Source organism: Ylistrum balloti, unplaced genomic scaffold (genome assembly GCF_031769215.1).
Source record: "Ylistrum balloti isolate Yb309-2 unplaced genomic scaffold, AGI_CSIRO_Ybal_v1 Utg371114, whole genome shotgun sequence".
NCBI lineage: Eukaryota > Metazoa > Mollusca > Bivalvia > Pectinida > Pectinidae > Ylistrum > Ylistrum balloti.
In genome coordinates this window covers 599,911-624,859 of record NW_026782612.1, presented here as the reverse complement: position 1 = coordinate 624,859, position 24,949 = coordinate 599,911, and the positions used below count along the sequence as shown (strand labels likewise).

The 24,949-nt window shown below is 33.3% G+C and overlaps 1 protein-coding gene across 1 annotated transcript; it reads right to left on the bottom strand.

Annotated features, from left to right (window-relative positions):
* Positions 1 to 2,015: 2,015 nt before the first annotated feature.
* LOC132560790 (uncharacterized) lies at positions 2,016 to 15,322 on the bottom strand. The gene is made up of 9 exons (XM_060225466.1): positions 15,291 to 15,322; positions 11,279 to 11,394; positions 8,793 to 8,897; positions 8,333 to 8,431; positions 7,186 to 7,327; positions 5,475 to 5,602; positions 3,779 to 3,906; positions 3,094 to 3,265; positions 2,016 to 2,251 (listed from the first exon to the last, which is right to left on the bottom strand). Exons 1-9 carry the CDS (start codon positions 15,320 to 15,322, stop codon positions 2,016 to 2,018), a joined length of 1,158 nt encoding a protein of 385 aa, XP_060081449.1.
* Between the last annotated feature and the right edge of the window lie 9,627 nt (positions 15,323 to 24,949).

Here is a 24,949-nt window from a genome sequence, read left to right as displayed (position 1 = left end):
ATTAACACGTCCAGGCAAATCAACATTTTTTTATTTTGATTTATTGATTTTTTTATTTATTTATCTATTTTTGTTTGTAGAGAGAATTTTCAAATTATTCGTTACCATAAACAGTATTCACATTAACGTTTCTTTAAGAAATTCATCGTTCAAGTACATATGATAATATTTAAAAGCATTGCTTATCACATATGCTCGAAATTGATTAAATGATAGTAACAATAACTATTCTGATACACCTATCTCGGGCCCCTTTACAAAAACGAAAGCAAAAATACAGGTTCGTTTGTGAAAACATGGGGTCATTAACTATGTTTGTTTTACTTTCGAAAAGTTAAAATCTAGGTCAAGGAAAAATATGTTAGCGACAGTGTCACTGTTTTGCAGGTACATTGACTTTTTGTAAGCAGGTCCATGTATGTAAACCGATCGGATAAACCTGAAACCACTCCAGCTCTTAAGTAAGTTGTTGACTTTACGTATTAATATACATCTCCAGGTCACGTGGACTACTTATACGTACGCGAACGCAGATCGTACAGTTACTGTATAAACCTTACTTCCGGTAAAATTAGACTCTTTCTAAATGGAGTATCCTGTAGGAAACTTTTCTTGTTATAGTTTCTGTATCATCAATTTCACGAATCCTTTCCTTAAGAATATCTATCTAAATCAAAACACATAATATGATCTGTTTCTGCAATCTTACAACTTAACACTGTACTAAAACGTAACACACATCTACAGTGTAACGCTATGTTTCTCCATAGAATTTTATAATGGTCGCTGGTATTTTTTCAACTATTCGTACGAAACTAAATCTGCATTTCAAGAAACATTTTATTAGAGAGGTCGTCAACTTGGAACAATAGTTGTGGCAATTTTATTGTCAAAGTTATAATATTACATGTATTAGATTGATTCTTACGGAATCTTGTCTGTGTATTATGCATACGTGTCAATAAAATATTTATTCAATCTCAGAGTCGATGTAGAAAGGACAAAATATGAACATCACAAAAACAAAGAAACAAACAAATCGATGTGTACAACGACATCTAGCGGTAAAATTTTCTCAGGAAGATGGCGAGTCTTCCGTATGTTGTTCGATGGGATAACACCAGGTATTACAACGACTCTCTGCCATCAGTTGGCCTTAGCTGTTCGCGTGGCGATGAATCGTCAAATAAATATGATATTGCGTGAACGTCTAGGGTCTTTGTCACACATAATTCTTCTCATGATCGTGGAGTAAATACATCCATTTAATTTCAACATGTTTTCTGCAATTTTTCCTACTTTTTCTAAAAGATCACGTTATCAAGATATTTTATTAGTGTGATGAGAAAAAAATAACAACACAAAACTTTGATTTTCGCTATAGCTTGTATCATAGCTGGAGTCTAATCGATGATTCCTTCCTCACTGTAATGGAAATACAATGCCGTTCCATTCCACCTCTTCTACGTTGAAAACAAAACTAAGAAAGAATTTGATATCTATAACAAGAATAGTTGTAAAATTGGTGTAAATTTAACGTTATTATACCCAACTTTATATCAAAATGACATTTGTTCTTTCGAAACGTCGTTTGCTGAAAAACGCATAAACGTCATCATTGATAAGTTATTTGTACTGAAAGATCTTATTTCATGTTACGAAATGTTGCCTAAACTAGAGGGTCTTTGTATTTTCTCTATCTGTTCATAAGACCGTCTCTTTGGACATAACCTCACTCTGATCTGTCTGGCATGTACGAAAGTCACTAAAAAGGATGTTTTCTGTCCGTACTTAACACTCAGCACTGAGCAGAATGCACAGGAAACCGAGAGCCCGTTGTTAATATTACGTCAACGACGAAACGCCGTGCTGAACTACGTCTTCATTGTAACATTTCAGTGTGATGACACTATAAAATACCATTTCAATGCAAGAATCATACCTCTCTGGCTTCTACAAAGACGAAAACTTAAAACCAAAGTAAAAATGAAGATGATTTTTAGTATTTCTCATCCTTATTTTACATCATGTCTTTGACATTTTTTGACAATTACTTCTGTAAAGATGAGGTACGGTTTGTGTGCAGAATGTTCAAACGCATACATCTGTAATCTTGAAAAGAATTTATCAATGATCCTTTCTTTCTCCTCCTCGGTTCTTTTTTTAGACAATCCCCCGTAAAGCACGTGATGCATCCAAGGGTAAATCATAGCAACTGTTTCCCTGGAATACTCTAGCTTTTCGTTGTCATCTGTAACAAACCCTTGAGATTAATACATTCTTATATCATTGCTCATTCCTCCAAGAAGATAATACTGATAAGGAGTTCTCAAACGACAGACAATCTACATTGATTCGTTATTATTTTTCTTCGTTGCTGAATTTGTTGTAACAGAGATTCTTAACAAAATAGTGGCTGTGACAAGTGCATTTCTATTTTTTTACTTTTTTATATCTCTTCGCTAAACATGTAAAAAAAATCAATTGGTTCCAAAATACGTAACGTAATTGTAAATGTTTAATAAAAAGTATCTTAATTAGTAATTTATTGTTCAGGAAAACATATAAGTTCTGTCTTAAGTTTTTTAATTGATGTGTTTCATCGGATATGATAAAGGAAAAAAATAAGATGACAGAGGACGGCTTGTTATGTTTCTTTTCCGGAGTCATGTCTTATATGATGATCGGCCATGTGAGTGAATCGTGCTTGTTTTTGCGGGGCCTAAAATTTCGCGCTAAAGCCTAACTATAAATATTACTGTAAAAATACTAATTTTTGTGAGTACTTTTATTTTCGTTGATTTCATGAGTACTCATAATTCACGAATTCAAATGTCCACTAATTTAAGAATTTTTATGCCCTTTAAATATTGAAAATAAGGTTCAGTATATTGCAAATTATTTATCCTAATATTTTAACTATTTAGCAATTAACTGCTCGTGTTGATCTGTGATCCAGTACTGCTTTCAAAAAAATATAACATTTCAAGGATTGGACTCCGCCGTTGTGGATGTCGGGTCACTAAAATAGAACACTCGTGCTAAAATGTTATGCTTACTGAAATAGGTAAGTAAATATGTATTTCAATTAACCTTTGTTACCAATTTGAAATACTGGTTTTTGCAGGTAGTGTTTCACTGATCTCAAAGACACAAGTTCCAAGCCTAGGCCCATTACTTCTGGGATATCGCTGCTGAATGGCTCCGCAAAATCAGCTGGCGTTCTCATGTAGTGGCTGTTGAAGTTCGTTGCTATGTATTCGTCCTGCGAATAAATATGCTTTTAAATCTTTGACTTAAGCCTCTTATTTATTTCTCCTTTTTTTTTTTTTTTTTTTTTGCTTTTTTGTTTTGTTTTAGTCAACTCAAGGGAAACAAAGAAAATGCTTTCATATGTTACCAACAGCTTAACGTACTAACTTCAGAATATTGATTATAGATTATCAATATCATGTTGCTGTTCTGTATTGTTGGTGGTTTCATTCCAATCTTCCAAGATGGCGTAAATCCGTTAAATATATCATAACGAAATTAATATTGTATAATGGCATATAACATATAATTGCTATCTTTACTCCGCGAGAGACAAACAGACAGGTAAAATGAAAGACAACACCAATAAGATAAAAGGTGGAGACACACATATATCAGAAAAACTTATTAACTGTAGCTTCTCCTGTCTGCGACACGTCTGTAACAATTCACAAATCGAAGGATCGGGATTGTCACTAACGATTTAGATTATTAAAAGGTAAATTTCAAAATTAAAACTGCAAACCTGTGTTATCAGACCCTCTTTTTTCATATCTGACCAGAAGCTGGCAAAGTGGGGAACCCCTTTGTCTATTGGTAAGCATGTTTCACCGATGTCATTAGATGAGATGTTCATTGTGATAAGAAAACCACCTGAAAAGCAACATGTGATTTTATTAAATAAATGTAACATATGACTTTATCAAATAGATGTAGCATCTGACTTTATTAAATAAATGTATCATATGATTTGATAAAATAAATGTGATATATGACTTTATTAAATAGATTTAGCATATGACTTTATCAAATAGATGTAGCATATGACTATTAAAGAGATGTAGCATATGACTTTATCAAATAAATGTAATATATGACTTTATCAAATAAATATAACATGACTTTATCAAATAAATGAAACGTATGACTTTAATCAATAAATGTAACATATGACTTTATCAAATACATGTAATATATGACTTTAATCAATAAATGTAACATATGACTTTATCAAATAAATGAAACGTATGACTTTAATCAATAAATGTAACATATGACTTTATCAAATGCATGTAATATATGACTTTAATCAATAAATGTAACATATGACTTTATCAAATACATGTAATATATGACTTTAATCAATAAATGTAACATATGACTTTATCAAATAAATGAAACGTATGACTTTAATCAATAAATGTAACATATGACTTTATCAAATAAATGAAACGTATGACTTTAATCAATAAATGTAACATATGACTTTATCAAATACATGTAATATATGACTTTAATCAATAAATGTAACATATGACTTTATCAAATAAATATAACATGACTTTATCAAATACATGTAATATATGACTTTAATCAATAAAAATAGTACCTGACTTAAACAAAAGTATCATTTGACTTTATTCAATAAAAATAACCTACGACTTTAATCAATAAAATTTACATAGGATTATAGTCAAAGAAAGTAACAGATTACTTTAATAGTAGAATTTGACGTTATTCCATAAAGTAACATATGTCTTTATTCAATAAAGTAACATGGCTTTATTCAATAAAGTAACATGGCTTTATTCAATAAAGTAACATGGCTTTATTCAATAAAGTAACATGGCTGTCTTTATTCAATAAAGTAACATGGCTTTATTCAATAAAGTAACATGGCTTTATTCAATAAAGTAACATGGCTTTATTCAATAAAAATAAAACAACTTTACTCAACGAAAGTAAAATATGATTGACTTTAAAGCAGGACTAGTATCAAATTAAATTATAATGTAAGTAAACGTCTATATTTATGTTCATAAGATTTTGTGATGTAGAAGACACACAACAAAGTTATGACATTTTTTGGAAATTCAAAGTCTCTAATTTGTTGCGCTGTCATTTTGTCTGAAAATACGACATCATTTCTAGGATATGAAAACCATTTCGATATCAAATTATGACAAATTACTATATTTTTGTTCGGCGTATTTTACAAGTCAGATCACAGGTGTAGGTACATTTTATCCCATCTCAAAGTCAAATATTCAGATACCACTTTTAAGCAGGGAACATTTTCTGGAATTTCATTTCAAATCATATTGAAATTTTTCCATCGAAGTATGATTCTGGTGAGCTAAAATTTAAGGAATGAAAAACTACCCATACTGATTTGATTTCAAACCTTTAGCTATGTCAGTAAAAATACATATTTACAATACCTGGCTTTAATTCCCGTCCTCTAGAAATCACAAAATTTCTCCAGTCTTCTATTCCTTGTTCTCTCATCAAACCTTGCTCGGTATCATCTGCAGTCCCCATGCATATACCATTTTTGATATGGCAGACTCTAAATATAGTAATGATGATATAACTTTAGGAAGTTGTTACGTCATTTGATATCTATTGGCATGCGGAAATGACGTCATTTGTATTTACAACAGTAAAGTGCTTGGAAGCTGACAGCCTTATAACTTATATCTCATTATTTGTGTTATATTGAAGAAGTACTGCTTAAAAGCAAGTGCAAACGAGAGAATGCTCATTTGCATATTCATAATGTAAATATATTATATATACATATGACATTCAACTGTTTGCTTCATGGCTTCATTGAACTTCTTTTTACATCACTTCAAATGAAATTTCATAATCCTTCAAATATTATTAAATTTAAACAAATCTTACAGGTTCAATTTTTTAATTCAGTAAGGACAAAGAGCAACAAAAATATCGCACGTTTCATGCTAAATAAAGACTTTTTCGGCATCTACCGTGTAAGAGACGATGCATTTCTAGTTTACGGAAAGTGACGAAGGCTTCCGAGCCTTAAACGAGAGATCGGGTAAACAGGAATTCTGATGACCTTATCGTCATTGATTAAAAGTGTATTTTTCTAAAAATTATTTTGCAACATCTGTTTAAAACCATTAATGTATTTGCATTTGTCATTTGTCTGAAGTATTTAAGACTTTTAGAATGTTTTTATTATTTATTATAAAGTTTGAAAATGTATTTTGTCAGTCAAAATATTATGAAATCCAGTGTTCAAAAGTTCCTAGGTTTCCCTTGCTACGATAAAGTTCTAGCGACCAACTGTTTAAAGCAATCACAATGTCATACGGAGTTTGTAGTTTTTTTCGTTTTTGTTTTAACCACTCTCAGCTTCCATACAAAAAATCACAAATCCTTCTCTGTGTTAAATCTGTGAGATTCTAAATTCCCTTTCTGGACTTTGGCGTCATGTAGGATTTTCTACATAAGCGCTCTATCCAAACATCGCGACGTACACGATAACACCCGTATAATTTAGCTACACTGATCATATCATCGTTGGTTGACAAACGGTTTAATAATGAATAACCGACGAAATAATTTGATAAAATACTTAAAAAGACGTTACCAAAACCTTTCGTATATACGTGTTTTGATAAATTACTTACAACCAGTTATACCGAAAGTCTTGTGAAAAATCTAAGCTGCACGCCATATTTTAACTCCTTTAAATGGGGACAGCGAGAGTTCAGTCAAAAGAGCATTGATAGAGAAAGATGAGTTTGGTTTCACGCTCATTCTCTTTGCTGTTATGTTGAGTTGGGCAAATTGCTTTACTTTATTCTAACTGCGACGGGCCTCTGGTACGATGTTCAGTGAGGTCGCAACCACACAGTAAAAGCAGACGCTGGATATAAATGAAAAACAGAAAACAAACTCTTTCGAATGATGAAACAGTTCAGAATTACACGTGTTCTTGAGATTCTTTAAAAATGTTCAATATTGGAATTGATTAAATCTATTTATCTTATTTCTTAATTTGTTTGTTGTTTTTTTTATTTAACTTGTGAGTATATAATTATTAATCCTAACCCTATCGGCACGAACCTGATACTGATGTCATTAATCGCAAATTGAGAAATGCTTATACATACATACTTTTTAGAAAGATAGTGTGTAGCTACACTAGAAATAGCCAGGTCCAGGGAATTGTCAGGAAGACATTGTTCATACATTGTCCTCGGTATCATCACAGGATATATGCTGTTGTTGATTGATAATCCGGCACTCTCTTCGTTGCCTGAAAAAATATCGGCATCACTGGATGTCAGTTTGCTTGATTTGAACATGTTTTCATTTGCATATCTATATTACACAAAAGAGATTTGGCACCAGATATCCAACTTATTCAAAGTCCTTTCCCGATAACACGATGACATCATCTATTTTACCCAAAAGAGATTTGGCACCAGATATCCAACTTATTCAAAGTCCTTTCCCGATAACACGATGACATCATCTATGTTACACTTAAGAGATTTGGCACAAGATGTCCAACTTATCCCAAGTCCTTTCCCGATAACATGATTCAGTAAACTTACACATAACATGGCAAACTGAGGTTTAAATGATGATTTTACTTGAGTGTCAAAATGGATTATAGGGAGAGGGTGAAAAATATCATGCTTTTTAAGTACAAGTCAGATATCAGACGCCGTACGGACGCCGGACGGACAGACATCGGACGCCGGACGGGCAGACATCGGACGTAGGATGTACAGACATCGGACGCCGCACGGACAAACAACGTACGCCGCGCCACGGTATAAGAACACTTTGCCTTTCGGTCTAGGTTAGCTAAATGTACGGTCTTCTACCCTGAACACAGTAGTCGATTTGATATCCAGAGAATGAGTTAGACATTAGTGCTTTGAACAAATTTCCCATGTTAAATTAAATGTTCCAGTTTTAGATATCATTGTTCTGAAATTCTCAACTTCATATTTGGGTTAATACAGAGAACAGTATATCACTATGACAACAATTTCGTTTGTTAAAGCAAAAACTTATGTGTATACAAGAGTGCAGTGTAAACGTGCAGGTTTTAACGGTGATTTTATTTTCGTGCTTTTCGCGCTAAAATTTGACTGCGATAAAATATCCTTTTATTGGTCTAAATTTCAGGGTGTCGTTTACATAACAATTATTTTAAATACGGGAATTCAACAAAATTGATTCTTTTGCTAAAATTTGGTTTCACCAAAATAAGAAAGTTTATAGTAAGTAAGAGTATTATTGTCATCACCATGTATAACTTTGCTGAGAAGGTTGAAGTCGCTCATGGGCTGATCATTATAATATATGATGACTGCTTGTTCCTTTCGTAAATCTGTCTGTATGATATCTGTAACAAAAATAGCCAGTATATCATTATAATTTTGTTTGTACCTTTTCAATTCAATTTTTAAAGAACGTGTCTGACCTTGATTGGAGAGACCTATATCAATATGGCCGGTGTAGCTGATGAAGCAGAAAAGTTTGTTTTCAAATTACCTGGTCTTATCTTCAATTTTTTGCCAATATTATCGTGTTTATCAGAATCAACTTAATGCAATTTCAAACTTAAAATGACGATTCTAACATTTTACATTGTCAATTAATACATTATTTTATTGATGTCAATCATTCGGGTTCAGGCACAATGTTAACACACATCTTTTTGTATAGAAACGTAATTTTATTGTGTGTTTTTATACTGTACATACCTATCATTTCATTGACAAGCGAAAGAGATGCTCGTCCGTCTGCGGTTCCAAAATCCGCTATGCTGATTGGTTGTTGGCATTCCAACCTCTGGTCTGTTATTTTCTCTTTGTGAAATAAAGAATCACTGTGATTGAGAAAGTCTACCAAAGCAATAAAAAGGCGACGTATTCTACATATATCTACTGACATAATACTATAATTGTTTGAATTTCATTCCGGAAAAAAACAACTGCAAGTGCAACTTTTTTTTTTGAAAATTAATAAAGAAACACCACGGAAAATGTTGCAAAAAAACCCAATATAGTAATAAAAAGAAATAACTCCAGAAATAAAGTCTCACACACACACACACACACACACACACACACACACACACACACACGCACGCACGCACGCACTGTCTGTCTGTACATACATGTCTGATACCTGTTTGTACATACTGTCTGTCTGTACATATCTGTCTGTACATACTGTCTGTCTGTACATACCTGTCTGATACCTGTTTGTACATACTATCTGTCTGTACATATCTGTCTGTACATACCTGTCTGATACCTGTGTGTACATACTGTCTGTACATACCTGTCTGTACATACTGTCTGTACATACCTGTCTGATACCTGTCTGTACATACTGTCTGTACATACCTGTCTGTACATACTGTCTGTACATACCTGTCTGATACCTGTCTGTACATACCTGTCTGTACATACTGTCTGTACATACCTGTCTGATACCTGTCTGTACATATCTGTCTGTACATACCTATCTGATACCTGTGTGTACATACTGTCTGTACATACCTGTCTGTACATACTGTCTGTACATACCTGTCTGATACCTGTCTGTACATACTGTCTGTACATACCTGTCTGTACATACCTGTCTGTCTGTACATACCTGTCTGTCTGTACATACCTGTCTGATACCTGTCTGTACATACTGTCTGTACATACCTGTCTGTACATACTGTCTGTACATACCTGTCTGATACCTGTGTGTACATACTGTCTGTACATACCTGTCTGTACATACTGTCTGTACATACTGTCTGTACATACCTGTCTGTACATATCTGTCTGATACCTGTGTGTACATACTGTCTGTACATACCTGTCTGATACCTGTGTGTACATACTGTCTGTACGTACCTGTCTGATACCTGTCTGATACCTGTGTGTACATACTGTCTGTACATACCTGTCTGTACATACCTGTCTGTCTGTACATACCTGTGTGATACCTGTTTGTACATACTGTCTGTCTGTACATATCTGTCTGTACATACTGTCTGTCTGTACATACCTGTCTGATACCTGTTTGTACATACTATCTGTCTGTACATATCTGTCTGTACATACATGTCTGATACCTGTGTGCACATACTGTCTGTACATACCTGTCTGTACATACTGTCTGTACATACCTGTCTGATACCTGTGTGTACATACTGTCTGTACGTACCTGTCTGATACCTGTCTGATACCTGTGTGTACATACTGTCTGTACATACCTGTCTGTACATACCTGTCTGTCTGTACATACCTGTCTGATACCTGTTTGTACATACTATCTGTCTGTACATATCTGTCTGTACATACATGTCTGATACCTGTGTGTACATACTGTCTGTACATACCTGTCTGTACATACTGTCTGTACATACCTGTCTGATACCTGTCTGTACATACTGTCTGTACATACCAGTCTGTACATACCTGTCTGTCTGTACATACCTGTCTGATACCTGTCTGTACATACTGTCTGTACATACCTGTCTGTACATACTGTCTGTACATACCTGTCTGATACCTGTCTGTACATACTGTCTGTACATACCTGTCTGTACATACTGTCTGTACATATCTGTCTGATACCTGTGTGTACATACTGTCTGTACATACATGTCTGATACCTGTCTGTACATACTGTCTGTACATACCTGTCTGTACATACCTGTCTGTACATATCTGTCTGATACCTGTGTGTACATACTGTCTGTACATACATGTCTGATACCTGTGTGTACATACTGTCTGTACGTACCTGTCTGATACCTGTGTGTACATACTGTCTGTACATACCTGTCTGTACATACCTGTCTGTCTGTACATACCTGTCTGATACCTGTCTGTACATACTGTCTGTACATACCTGTCTGTACATACTGTCTGTACATACCTGTCTGATACCTGTCTGTACATACTGTCTGTACATACCTATCTGTACATACTGTCTGTACATACTGTCTGTACATACCTGTCTGTACATATCTGTCTGATACCTGTGTGTACATACTGTCTGTACATACCTGTCTGATACCTGTGTGTACATACTGTCTGTACGTACCTGTCTGATACCTGTGTGTACATACTGTCTGTACATACCTGTCTGTACATCACCTTTCCAGAAATGTTGATACATATCACTGAATGTCAATCATTTAAATTTAGATTTAAATTTAAATGTAAAAAAACACTCTTACTTAGACTGTTTAGAATTGCTCTGCGTGAGATATTGCCAGCGTGACCGTGGATGCAGTACATATCGCCTTCCTGTCCACTAAACATGGTATCCATCTTCATTGTTGGGAAAGAAACCCTAAAATTATATCATCAAAACTCATTATGACTAAAGTTACCACATCATAACTCTGTATAACTACAGTTATCACATCCTAACTCGGTATAACTAGTTACCACATCATAACTCGGTATAACTAGTTACCACATCATAACTCGGTATAAACTAGTTACCACATCATAACTCGGTATAACTTATTACCACATCATAACTCGGTATAAAATAGTTATCACATCATAACTCGGTATAACTACAGTTACCACATCATAACTCGGTATAAAATAGTTATCACATCATAACTCGGTATAACTAGTTACCACATCATAACTCGGTATAACTACAGTAAACACATGATAACTCGGTATAACTAGTTATCACCTCATAACTCTGTATAACTACAGTAAAGACATCATAACTAGGTATAGTTACCACATCATAACTCGGTATAACTAGTTACCACATCATAATTCGGTATAACTAGTTACCACATCATAACTCAGTATAGCTACAGTTACCACATCATAACTCGGTATTACTAGTTACCACATCATAACTCGGTATAACTAGTTACCACATCATAACTCGGTATAACTAGTTACCACATCATAACTCAGTAAAGCTACAGTTACCACATCATAACTCGGTATAACTACAGTTACCACACCAAAACTCGGTATAACTACAGTTACCACATCATAACTCAGTATTACTAGTTACCACATCATAACTCGGTATAACTAGTTACCACATCATAACTCGGTATAAACTAGTTACCACATCATCATAACTAGGTATAGTTACCACATCATAACTCGGTATAACTAGTTACCACATCATAATTCGGTATAACTAGTTACCACATCATAACTCAGTAAAGCTACAGTTACCACATCATAACTCGGTATAACTACAGTTACCACATTAACTAGTTACCACATCATATAATAACTCGGTATAAGTAGTATAACCAGTAAAGACATCACATCATACTCGGTATAATAACTGTTACTAGTTACCACATCATAACTCGGTATATATACTACAGTTACACAGTTACCACATCATAACTCGGTATAACTAGTTAGGTATAACTATGTACCACATCATAACTCGTAAAGCTACACAGTTACCACATCATAACTAGTTACCACATCATAACTCAGTAAAGCTACAGTTACCACATCATAACTCAGTATAGCTACAGTTACCACATCATAACTCAGTATTACTAGTTACCACATCATAACTCGGTATAAAATAGTTATCACATCATAACTCGGTATAACTACAGTTACCACATCATAACTCCAGTAGTGATGTAACACATCATAATGTAATTATAGTTCTAGCTGGGTGTTTCCATAATTTCTAGCAATCGTTACCACACCCGGTTTACAAAACCACTACCTATAGTATAACGTCAGTGATAAGCCAGATAACTTAGAATTGGCGAATATCCTTGGCCAACTCAGTATTACTAGTTACCACATCATAACTCGGTATAACTTATAAAAAGTAAAAAATAGCAATGCATCAACTTATAATTGAATCTAGGGGGAAAATATGAAGAAACCAGAACGTCATTGGCCTCGTAAGTCTCTGTTGACGTCTTTTTGGAGTTGTTCCATTTGTAAGATTAAATTTTAATCTGAAATTCACAAAACAGATCTTTATCACTTGATAAAAAATAGTTTTGGCAAATAGTCAAATTTTGGTCTCTCAAAAAATCACTATGCACATTAGGTAATGCAATAGCAAGTATAATGTCAAAATATATAGGCCGTCTGCACTCACGCAATGCTGGTGACACAGTTTTTTGTAGCCAGACATCTGATCTGTGTGAATATTGTCAACTGATCTAATGAAATGCAATATGTTTGACCCTAGTGCAGTGAGGATAAGTCGTAAACAATTTATGGTGTAACTTAAAGCTATTTGAAATTTAATCAAACAGGTGTCTCCGAAGATGTACCAGTGTTGATCTACATACGACAGCCCGATTGTATCAGCGGGCATACTAATCAACATATGCATTCACAAATTTAATAAACATCAACAAATAGCTGTGATGGCCATGAATGACATCGAGTGACAAATCTGTGAAAAAAAGCGGGACATAATTATTGATATGCCGTGTCTTGACGCTTGTGTGAGCGAAGCTATGGAACCATAAACGACACCTAGTCAATGGTATTGGGTATATTCCCAAAAGTATTTCCTGTTTTCGCAGTAGTTTACTTTCCTTCAGATTTCATTTGACACCACTGGGCTTCCGTATACATACGTAGTCACTGTAGTTGTAACAAATACATATATGTAATTATAGTTCTAGCTGTGGTGTTTCCAATCTCCCAATTTCTCAGCAATCGTGTTAAAAATGGCACTTCCGGTTTACAAAACCACTACCTATAGTATAACGTCAGTGATAAGCCAGATAACTTAGAATTGGCGAATATCCTTGGCAAAGTACTTGAAGAAAGACAAGAGCTCTGGAAGGTTCAGCGCCTTCTGCTCAATCGACGACACCCACCAAGTAACTCTTGTTCATTCCAAGTAAGTAATGCTGTACCTCTGTTTCTAGATCTTAACACATTTTCGATCATTGTTGATTTTCTGTAGTCGTCTCCAAGGACTGACACGTCCTAGAAGGACGAAACAACTGTGTGATGTAACATCACTGACGAGTCCTAGAAGGACGAAACAACTGTATGATGTAGCATCACTGACGAGACCTAAATGACGAAACAACTGTATGATGTAGCATCACTGACGAGTCCTAGAAGGACGAAACAACTGTATGATGTAGCATCACTGACGAGACCTAAATGACGAAACAACTGAATGATGTAGCATCGCTGACGAGTCCTAAAAGGACGAAACAGCTGTATGATGTAGCATCACTGACGAGTCCTAAAGGACGAAACAGCTGTATTATGTAGCATCACTGACCAATCCTAGAAGGACGAAACGACTGTATAATGTAACATCACTGACGAGTCCTAAAGGGACGAAACAACTGTATGTTGTAACGTCACTGACGAGTCATAGAAGAATGAAACAATTGTATGATGTAGCATCACATATGAGTCCTATAAGGACGAAACAGCTGTATCTTTCCGTTTGGCTTTGTTCAAATTCTAAATTGTATAAACAAATGCTCATAACATGTGCGTTTTGAACAAACTATGGTTATGCATAGTCTGACTAATTATATTTATGTCTTACTGGGGTGTTAATGTTACTGTGGTAAAAAGATTTTTCACAAACTATTGGTATAACATACGTATCTGTACGATAAATCTGTGAGACGATGGGAATGATACAGGGTACAAATACAGACCTGTACACATCTGATGTTCCTTCATTAACACAAACATTACAGTAGTGTCGGTGACACTATGGTAGTACTACGGAAATGGAAACAACACTACATTCCTAAATTGGACCAGCAAATGTGCTCGGGTTTGTATGTAAGTACTATCTGTTATGTTGTTGACTTGAAATTTTCATTTTATTCAAAAAAGTTCTGAAAGCTCGACTTGCCTTTCTGATATTGATGTCATAAGGTAACATACCATGATAATCCATAAAACACATAAAATAGCAAAAAGGATCATTCTTTCAAGAAAGACCAAATTTGTCTATTACACTGATTAAAGATATCTTTTGACTAAATTACCGCGAAACGAAAATTAATATCTGAATATTCATGACCGATTCAAGAGTCCTGATGACCGTCCATTTATACCATACCGTGCAATACTGAGGCAATTTTTTGTTATTCTGCATGGATAGATGAGAACTAAATAGGGATTTATTGACAGATTCAAAATAATGTAGAATCTTTATCTTAAAGAATAGGTTTCATTAAAAACTCTTGATCAGTTTATATGTTTGAGATATAATATACTCACCCATTTGCAGCCAGGTAGCTCTCCTCCGCCATTTCGTGTAATTGACCTTTCCCCAAACTCCGCCCACAAATTAAATTGACGAATGATAAAAATTGAAGCAATACTGTGCGGGACAGCTATGTTGTTGTTATGTTGGCTTGTTGCCAAGGGCCTGTCACACGTTTTCTGAGAGTGTAATCACGCATACGATGACATATGTACAGACCGTGTGTATGGATATGTACCCTATTTCGTGCACTCTTTTTTGTAGGAATGCTAATGTGTTGTAACACAGATATTGCGCACAAGTAAAGTAATTTAACGGTGTGTTATAGTGTAACGTATATGTAGGCTACACAAATACTTATCCTACCCGGAGAAAACTGACACCTGTTATTGTTAAATCAAATGTATTTCCGCTCTGTTTGTTTGGATTTATTATTTTTATTCATTTTTTTACTTTTATCTAGTGGATGAAAAACAAAAAAGTTTAGAATAATGCTAAAAAATAAGTTAATTTCATATTAGTATTCTAGTAGTATAATGTGATTTAAGTTACTATAATTGCATTGCTGGTCAGTTGTTCATTTTTCAAATGTTTGCAATTTAAGAAAAATGTTACCATGTACAGTAGATCACTAGTACAGTAGATCACTAGTACAGTAGATAAAATAGATAGGATCAAGATTAAAACGTTTTAAGGGTATAACTTAGGAATACTATGGCATTACAAAAATGTTATATATATATATAATATCTTTTACGTTTTACAAACCCCCAACCCCCTTGAACAGCCATGTTTTTTTTTTTTTTTTTTTCTTGAAGCGGGATCTTCTTATAGTACCTAATGGCACACGTTATCCAGAGAAAAATAAGGTAATGATATATATGAGGTACAGGCCCTATTCACGTTGGTTATTATATATCAGATTCAAACGCTAAGGACAATGCAATGGTAGAGATGATGTTCAGACGATCTTAGGGGAAAGTGTATTCTGCACAACAAAAGAATGCCATTGGACAGAGTTGAAACGTATGGTAGATACTTTCATGACAAACATCACAATTACAGTTTAGGGTTTGAATGAACCCAGGCCAAATTGTGCTGAATTAACATCTAAGGGTTGGAATCATGCCATCATCCCAGACAAAATTCAAGTCAATGATTTTATTGTAGCCACACAACAGGCATGTAATAACACTGAGACTGATCAACGGAGTTCACAAGTGACAGGTGTCTTAAAACTACCTACAAACCACACAAGTGACAGGTGTCTTAAAACTACCTACAAACCACACAAGTGACAGGTGTCTTAAAACTACCTACGAACCACACAAGTGACAGGTGTCTTAAAACTACCTACAAACTACATATCAAAGGAAGAGCGTATTGCACTTAAACAAGTTACCAAGACGGCCCTATCATAATTTTACCTGCAGAAAAGCTACTGTCGCCATTGACACTTACGAATAGGGAAACAAAGTCGTGGCTATGCTCGGTGACAACAAAACATATGCATATCTCAAGAGCAACCCTGTCCTACAGCTCACAAAGCATCTGACATCTTTGTTATCAAAACTAAAGAAAAAGCGCCTGCTAAATTGTCCTGTTAAAGTATTGGTACATAGGAAAAAGACACACACACACACACCAATATCTAATCAAACAATACTTTTCGGTAGATGTAAAAGTGTTGATCTACCTACAAGAAATAATTTTATTAGCGATCATGTTAATCCACATAGGGAAAACACAGATCTATGCGAGAGATCCTGTGACAAACCTGTGTGAAATACAGGAACATAATTGTTGACATGCCTTGTTTTGGCGCTTGTATGATCGAAACTGCGGAACTATAAAGGGCATCTAGCCAGTAGTTTTTTGTATATTCGCAAAAAATATGACGTACATTCGCAATATTTTATTTTTTCATGAGACATCTTTTGGAAACATTGGGCTTGCAAATATATTCCGAACATTGCATATTCATTAAGGCAATACGTCCATTGATAACATATAGTGGCTGTATTTTTTATAAGTGTGCATCATTATATGAGAAAAAGATAATGTTCCGTCTTCATCTTAAAAGCAATTTCTGTTTAATGTGTTTCATCACAAACTGTATATAAATTGAGAATTTTAAGATATAATATATTCACCCATTAGCAACCAGGGAAGTGTGTATACACTATATATATATTTATTTACGAATGTTAATGCGTTGTAAATACGTTTTTGTGTCGGTGTAAAGGCCAGCTAATGCAAGGTGTGGTATTATGAGACGTACATGAAGGCTTCTTAAAAAGTTAATACTATCCGAAGAAAACTGAATTTATAACTACTTTTTTAAAAACTTTAATAAAAAGATGACACACATGGATTGATTAAGAAGTGGAACTCTTGCTGTTTTTGTTAAGTTTTTGAGTTCGAAATGTTGATATTTTTGTCCCTATATGCCCTTTTTCTGATGTATTTGTGAACGTGATACTGTTCGGAGTTCTGTAATGATAGTTGTTTTGAAGTGGCGGATCATGAAAATTAAATTCTATTTATTATCGATGACTCGCCTCTCCGGGGATTGATTGAAATTACGATAGCATACCTCACAGGATTAACCATCCACGCTTCACTGGGATAAATTAAAGTTGTCATATTTTTTTTTTTTTTTTTTTAGTTGGGAAGTATTTATAAATATAGCCTAGGTGAATGTATATGAAATAAAGTTGATATGCTAAGAGATCGAATACGTAGGTTTACATTATAACTTATAAAAAAAACATAGTCATAAACACATTAAAGATTCACAACTTGTAACGGAGTTGATGTTTTAACAAAGAATAGTTAATATCATGTATTATAACAGTTTACTTACACATAACATTCATTAACATACTTATTGACAGATCTGCAAATTCACGTTTATTTTTAATGTTTCTGGACACATTTGTTTTTTTTATATAAATTTAACCTTCAAAAATCAAATCCGTTGCATCACATCCACTAATTTTTCCTATTTTTTTTTCCCAAAATTATGAATTGGTATTTCTCTTTGTCATGATATGTATTTAAAGATGAAGAGTCACCTACATGTGTCGTTCTAAAAACTTGTAATGAAAACTGATAAATAAGAATGACAATAATTTGAATTAAACATATTTATTGCAAAAATTATTACAACAGGATTAGGTACAAGTTATTACAACTTATGGAACACCCTTTCCCCAATATATAACAAAATATAGTTAGACAACGCAATAGCCATATGACAACAAATACACTAACTACATATTTTAGAAGAGAGAGAGAGGAGGAAGAGGATTGAGGGGGTAGTTTAGGCGGATGACGTCAAGTGAACCTATTACTAGATTTAATAAAGCTGTATTTTTTATAAGTGTGCATCATTATATGAGAAAAAGATAATGTTCCGTCTTCATCTTAAAAGCAATTTCTGTTTAATGTGTTTCATCACAAACTGTATATAAATTGAGAATTTTAAGATATAATATATTCACCCATTAGCAACCAGGGAAGTGTCCTCCGCCGTTTCGAGCAACGTACGTATGTGTATTCACTATATATATATTTATTTACGAACGTTAATGCGTTGTAAATACGTTTTTGTGTCGGTGTAAAGGCCAGCTAAGGCAAGGTGTGGTATTATGAGACGTACATGAAGGCTTCTTAAAAAGTTAATACTATCCGAAGAAAACTGAATTTATAACGACTTTTTTATTTCGAACTTTAATAAAAAGATGACACACATGGATTGACTAAGAAGTGGAACTCTTGCTGTTTTTGTTAAGTTTTTGAGTTCGAAATGTTGATATTTTTGTCCCTATATGCCCTTTTTCTGATGTATTTGTGAACGTGATACTGTTCGGAGTTCTGTAATGATAGTTGTTTTGAAGTGGCGGATCATGAAAATTAAATTCTATTTATTATCGATGACTCGCCTCTCCGGGGATTGATTGAAATTACGATAGCATACCTCACAGGATTAACCATCCACGCTTCACTGGGATAAATTAAAGTTGTCATATTTTTTTTTTTTTTTTTTAGTTGGGAAGTATTTATAAATATAGCCTATGTGAATGTATATGAAATAAAGTTGATATGCTAAGAGATCGAATACGTAGGTTTACATTATAACTTATAAAAAAACATAGTCATAAACACATTAAAGATTCACAACTTGTAACGGAGTTGATGTTTTAACAAAGAATAGTTAATATCATGTATTATAACAGTTTACTTACACATAACATTCATTAACATACTTATTGACAGATCTGCAAATTTACGTTCATTTTTAATGTTTCTGGACACATTTGTTTTTTTTATATAAATTTAACCTTCAAAAATCAAATCCGTTGCATCACATCCACTAATTTTTCCTATTTTTTTTCCCAAAAATTATGAATTGGTATTTCTCTTTGTCATGATATGTATTTAAAGATGAAGAGTCACCTACATGTGTCGTTCTAAAAACTTGTACTGAAAACTGATAAATAAGAATGACAATAATTTGAATTAAACATATTTATTGCAAAAATTATTACAACAGGATTAGGTACAAGTTATTACAACTTATGGAACACCCTTTCCCCAATATATAACAAAATATAGTTAGACAACGCAATAGCCATATGGCAACAAATACACTAACTACATATTTTAGAAGAGAGAGAGAGAGAGAGAGAGAGAGAGAGAGAGAGAGAGGAGGAAGAGGATTGAGGGGGTAGTTTAGGCGGATGACGTCAAGTGAACCTATTACTAGATTTAATAAAGCTGTATTTTTTATAAGTGTGCATCATTATATGAGAAAAAGATAATGTTCCGTCTTCATCTTAAAAGCAATTTCTGTTTAATGTGTTTCATCACAAACTGTATATAAATTGAGAATTTTAAGATATAATATATTCACCCATTAGCAACCAGGGAAGTGTGTATACACTATATATATATTTATTTACGAACGTTAATGCGTTGTAAATACGTTTTTGCGTCGGTGTAAAGGCTAGCTAATGCAAGGTGTGGTATTATGAGACGTACATGAAGGCTTCTTAAAAAGTTAATACTATCCGAAGAAAACTGAATTTATAACGACTTTTTTATTTCGAACTTTAATTAAAAGATGACACACATGGATTGACTAAGAAGTGGAACTCTTGCTGTTTTTGTTAAGTTTTTGAGTTCGAAATGTTGATATTTTTGTCCCTATATGCCCTTTTTCTGATGTATTTGTGAACGTGATACTGTTCGGAGTTCTGTAATGATAGTTGTTTTGAAGTGGCGGATCATGAAAATTAAATTCTATTTATTATCGATGACTCGCCTCTCCGGGGATTGATTGAAATTACGATAGCAAACCTCACAGGATTAATCATCCACGCTTCACTGGTATCAATTAAAGTTGTCATATTTTTTTTTTTTTTTTTTTAGTTGGGAAGTATTTATAAATATAGCCTATGTGAATGTATATGAAATAAAGTTGATATGCTAAGAGATCGAATACGTAGGCTTACATTATAACTTATAAAAAAACATAGTCATAAACACATTAAAGATTCACAACTTGTAACGGAGTTGATGTTTTAACAAAGAATAGTTAATATCATGTATTATAACAGTTTACTTACACATAACATTCATTAACATACTTATTGACAGATCTGCAAATTTACGTTCATTTTTAATGTTTCTGGACACATTTGTTTTTTTTATATAAATTTAACCTTCAAAAATCAAATCCGTTGCATCACATCCACTAATTTTTCCTATTTTTTTTCCCCAAAATTATGAATTGGTATTTCTCTTTGTCATGATATGTATTTAAAGATGAAGAGTCACCTACATGTGTCGTTCTAAAAACTTGTACTGAAAACTGATAAATAAGAATGACAATAATTTGAATTAAACATATTTATTGCAAAAATTATTACAACAGGATTAGGTACAAGTTATTACAACTTATGGAACACCCTTTCCCCAATATATAACAAAATATAGTTAGACAACGCAATAGCCATATGGCAACAAATACACTAACTACATATTTTAGAAGAGAGAGAGAGAGAGAGAGAGAGAGAGAGAGAGAGAGAGAGGATTGAGGGGGTAGTTTAGGCGGATGACGTCAAGTGAACCTATTACTAGATTTAATAAAGCTGTATTTTTTATAAGTGTGCATCATTATATGAGAAAAAGATAATGTTCCGTCTTCATCTTAAAAGCAATTTCTGTTTAATGTGTTTCATCACAAACTGTATATAAATTGAGAATTTTAAGATATAATATATTCACCCATTAGCAACCAGGGAAGTGTCCTCCGCCATTTCGAGCAACGTACGTATGTGTATACACTATATATTTATTTACGAACGTTAATGCGTTGTAAATACGTTTTTGTGTCGGTGTAAAGGCCAGCTAAGGCAAGGTGTGGTATTATGAGACGTACATGAAGGCTTCTTAAAAAGTTAATACTATCCGAAGAAAACTGAATTTATAACGACTTTTTTATTTCGAACTTTAATAAAAAGATGACACACATGGATTGACTAAGAAGTGGAACTCTTGCTGTTTTTGTTAAGTTTTTGAGTTCGAAATGTTGATATTTTTGTCCCTATATGCCCTTTTTCTGATGTATTTGTGAACGTGATACTGTTCGGAGTTCTGTAATGATAGTTGTTTTGAAGTGGCGGATCATGAAAATTAAATTCTATTTATTATCGATGACTCGCCTCTCCGGGGATTGATTGAAATTACGATAGCAAACCTCACAGGATTTATCATCCACGCTTCACTGGTATCAATTAAAGTTGTCATATTTTTTTTTTTTTTAGTTGGGAAGTATTTATAAATATAGCCTATGTGAATGTATATGAAATAAAGTTGATATGCTAAGAGATCGAATACGTAGGTTTACATTATAACTTATAAAAAAACATAGTCATAAACACATTAAAGATTCACAACTTGTAACGGAGTTGATGTTTTAACAAAGAATAGTTAATATCATGTATTATAACAGTTTACTTACACATAACATTCATTAACATACTTATTGACAGATCTGCAAATTTACGTTCATTTTTAATGTTTCTGGACACATTTGTTTTTTTTATATAAATTTAACCTTCAAAAATCAAATCCGTTGCATCACATCCACTAATTTTTCCTATTTTTTTTCCCCAAAATTATGAATTGGTATTTCTCTTTGTCATGATATGTATTTAAAGATGAAGAGTCACCTACATGTGTCGTTCTAAAAACTTGTACTGAAAACTGATAAATAAGAATGACAATAATTTGAATTAAACATATTTATTGCAAAAATTATTACAACAGGATTAGGTACAAGTTATTACAACTTATGGAACACCCTTTCCCCAATATATAACAAAATATAGTTAGACAACGCAATAGCCATATGGCAACAAATACACTAACTACATATTTTAGAAGAGAGAGAGAGAGAGAGAGAGAGAGAGAGAGAGGAGGAAGAGGATTGAGGGGGTAGTTTAGGCGGATGACGTCAAGTGAACCTATTACTAGATTTAATAAAGCTGTATTTTTTATAAGTGTGCATCATTATATGAGAAAAAGATAATGTTCCGTCTTCATCTTAAAAGCAATTTCTGTTTAATGTGTTTCATCACAAACTGTATATAAATTGAGAATTTTAAGATATAATATATTCACCCATTAGCAACCAGGGAAGTGTGTATTTCGAGCAACGTATATATATATATATATTTATTTACGAACGTTAATGCGTTGTAAATACGTTTTTGTGTCGGTGTAAAGGCCAGCTAAGGCAAGGTGTGGTATTATGAGACGTACATGAAGGCTTCTTAAAAAGTTAATACTATCCGAAGAAAACTGAATTTATAACGACTTTTTTATTTCGAACTTTAATAAAAAGATGACACACATGGATTGACTAAGAAGTGGAACTCTTGCTGTTTTTGTTAAGTTTTTGAGTTCGAAATGTTGATATTTTTGTCCCTATATGCCCTTTTTCTGATGTATTTGTGAACGTGATACTGTTCGGAGTTCTGTAATGATAGTTGTTTTGAAGTGGCGGATCATGAAAATTAAATTCTATTTATTATCGATGACTCGCCTCTCCGGGGATTGATTGAAATTACGATAGCATACCTCACAGGATTAACCATCCACGCTTCACTGGGATAAATTAAAGTTGTCATATTTTTTTTTTTTTTTTTAGTTGGGAAGTATTTATAAATATAGCCTATGTGAATGTATATGAAATAAAGTTGATATGCTAAGAGATCGAATATGTAGGTTTACATTATAACTTATAAAAAAACATAGTCATAAACACATTAAAGATTCACAACTTGTAACGGAGTTGATGTTTTAACAAAGAATAGTTAATATCATGTATTATAACAGTTTACTTACACATAACATTCATTAACATACTTATTGACAGATCTGCAAATTTACGTTCATTTTTAATGTTTCTGGACACATTTGTTTTTTTTATATAAATTTAACCTTCAAAAATCAAATCCGTTGCATCACATCCACTAATTTTTCCTATTTTTTTTCCCCAAAATTATGAATTGGTATTTCTCTTTGTCATGATATGTATTTAAAGATGAAGAGTCACCTACATGTGTCGTTCTAAAAACTTGTACTGAAAACTGATAAATAAGAATGACAATAATTTGAATTAAACATATTTATTGCAAAAATTATTACAACAGGATTAGGTACAAGTTATTACAACTTATGGAACACCCTTTCCCCAATATATAACAAAATATAGTTAGACAACGCAATAGCCATATGGCAACAAATACACTAACTACATATTTTAGAAGAGAGAGAGAGAGAGAGAGAGAGAGAGAGAGAGGAGGAAGAGGATTGAGGGGGTAGTTTAGGCGGATGACGTCAAGTGAACCTATTACTAGATTTAATAAAGCTGTATTTTTTATAAGTGTGCATCATTATATGAGAAAAAGATAATGTTCCGTCTTCATCTTAAAAGCAATTTCTGTTTAATGTGTTTCATCACAAACTGTATATAAATTGAGAATTTTAAGATATAATATATTCACCCATTAGCAACCAGGGAAGTGTGTATACACTATATATATATATATTTATTTACGAACGTTAATGCGTTGTAAATACGTTTTTGCGTCGGTGTAAAGGCTAGCTAATGCAAGGTGTGGTATTATGAGACGTACATGAAGGCTTCTTAAAAAGTTAATACTATCCGAAGAAAACTGAATTTATAACGACTTTTTTATTTCGAACTTTAATTAAAAGATGACACACATGGATTGACTAAGAAGTGGAACTCTTGCTGTTTTTGTTAAGTTTTTGAGTTCGAAATGTTGATATTTTTGTCCCTATATGCCCTTTTTCTGATGTATTTGTGAACGTGATACTGTTCGGAGTTCTGTAATGATAGTTGTTTTGAAGTGGCGGATCATGAAAATTAAATTCTATTTATTATCGATGACTCGCCTCTCCGGGGATTGATTGAAATTACGATAGCAAACCTCACAGGATTAATCATCCACGCTTCACTGGTATCAATTAAAGTTGTCATATTTTTTTTTTTTTTAGTTGGGAAGTATTTATAAATATAGCCTATGTGAATGTATATGAAATAAAGTTGATATGCTAAGAGATCGAATACGTA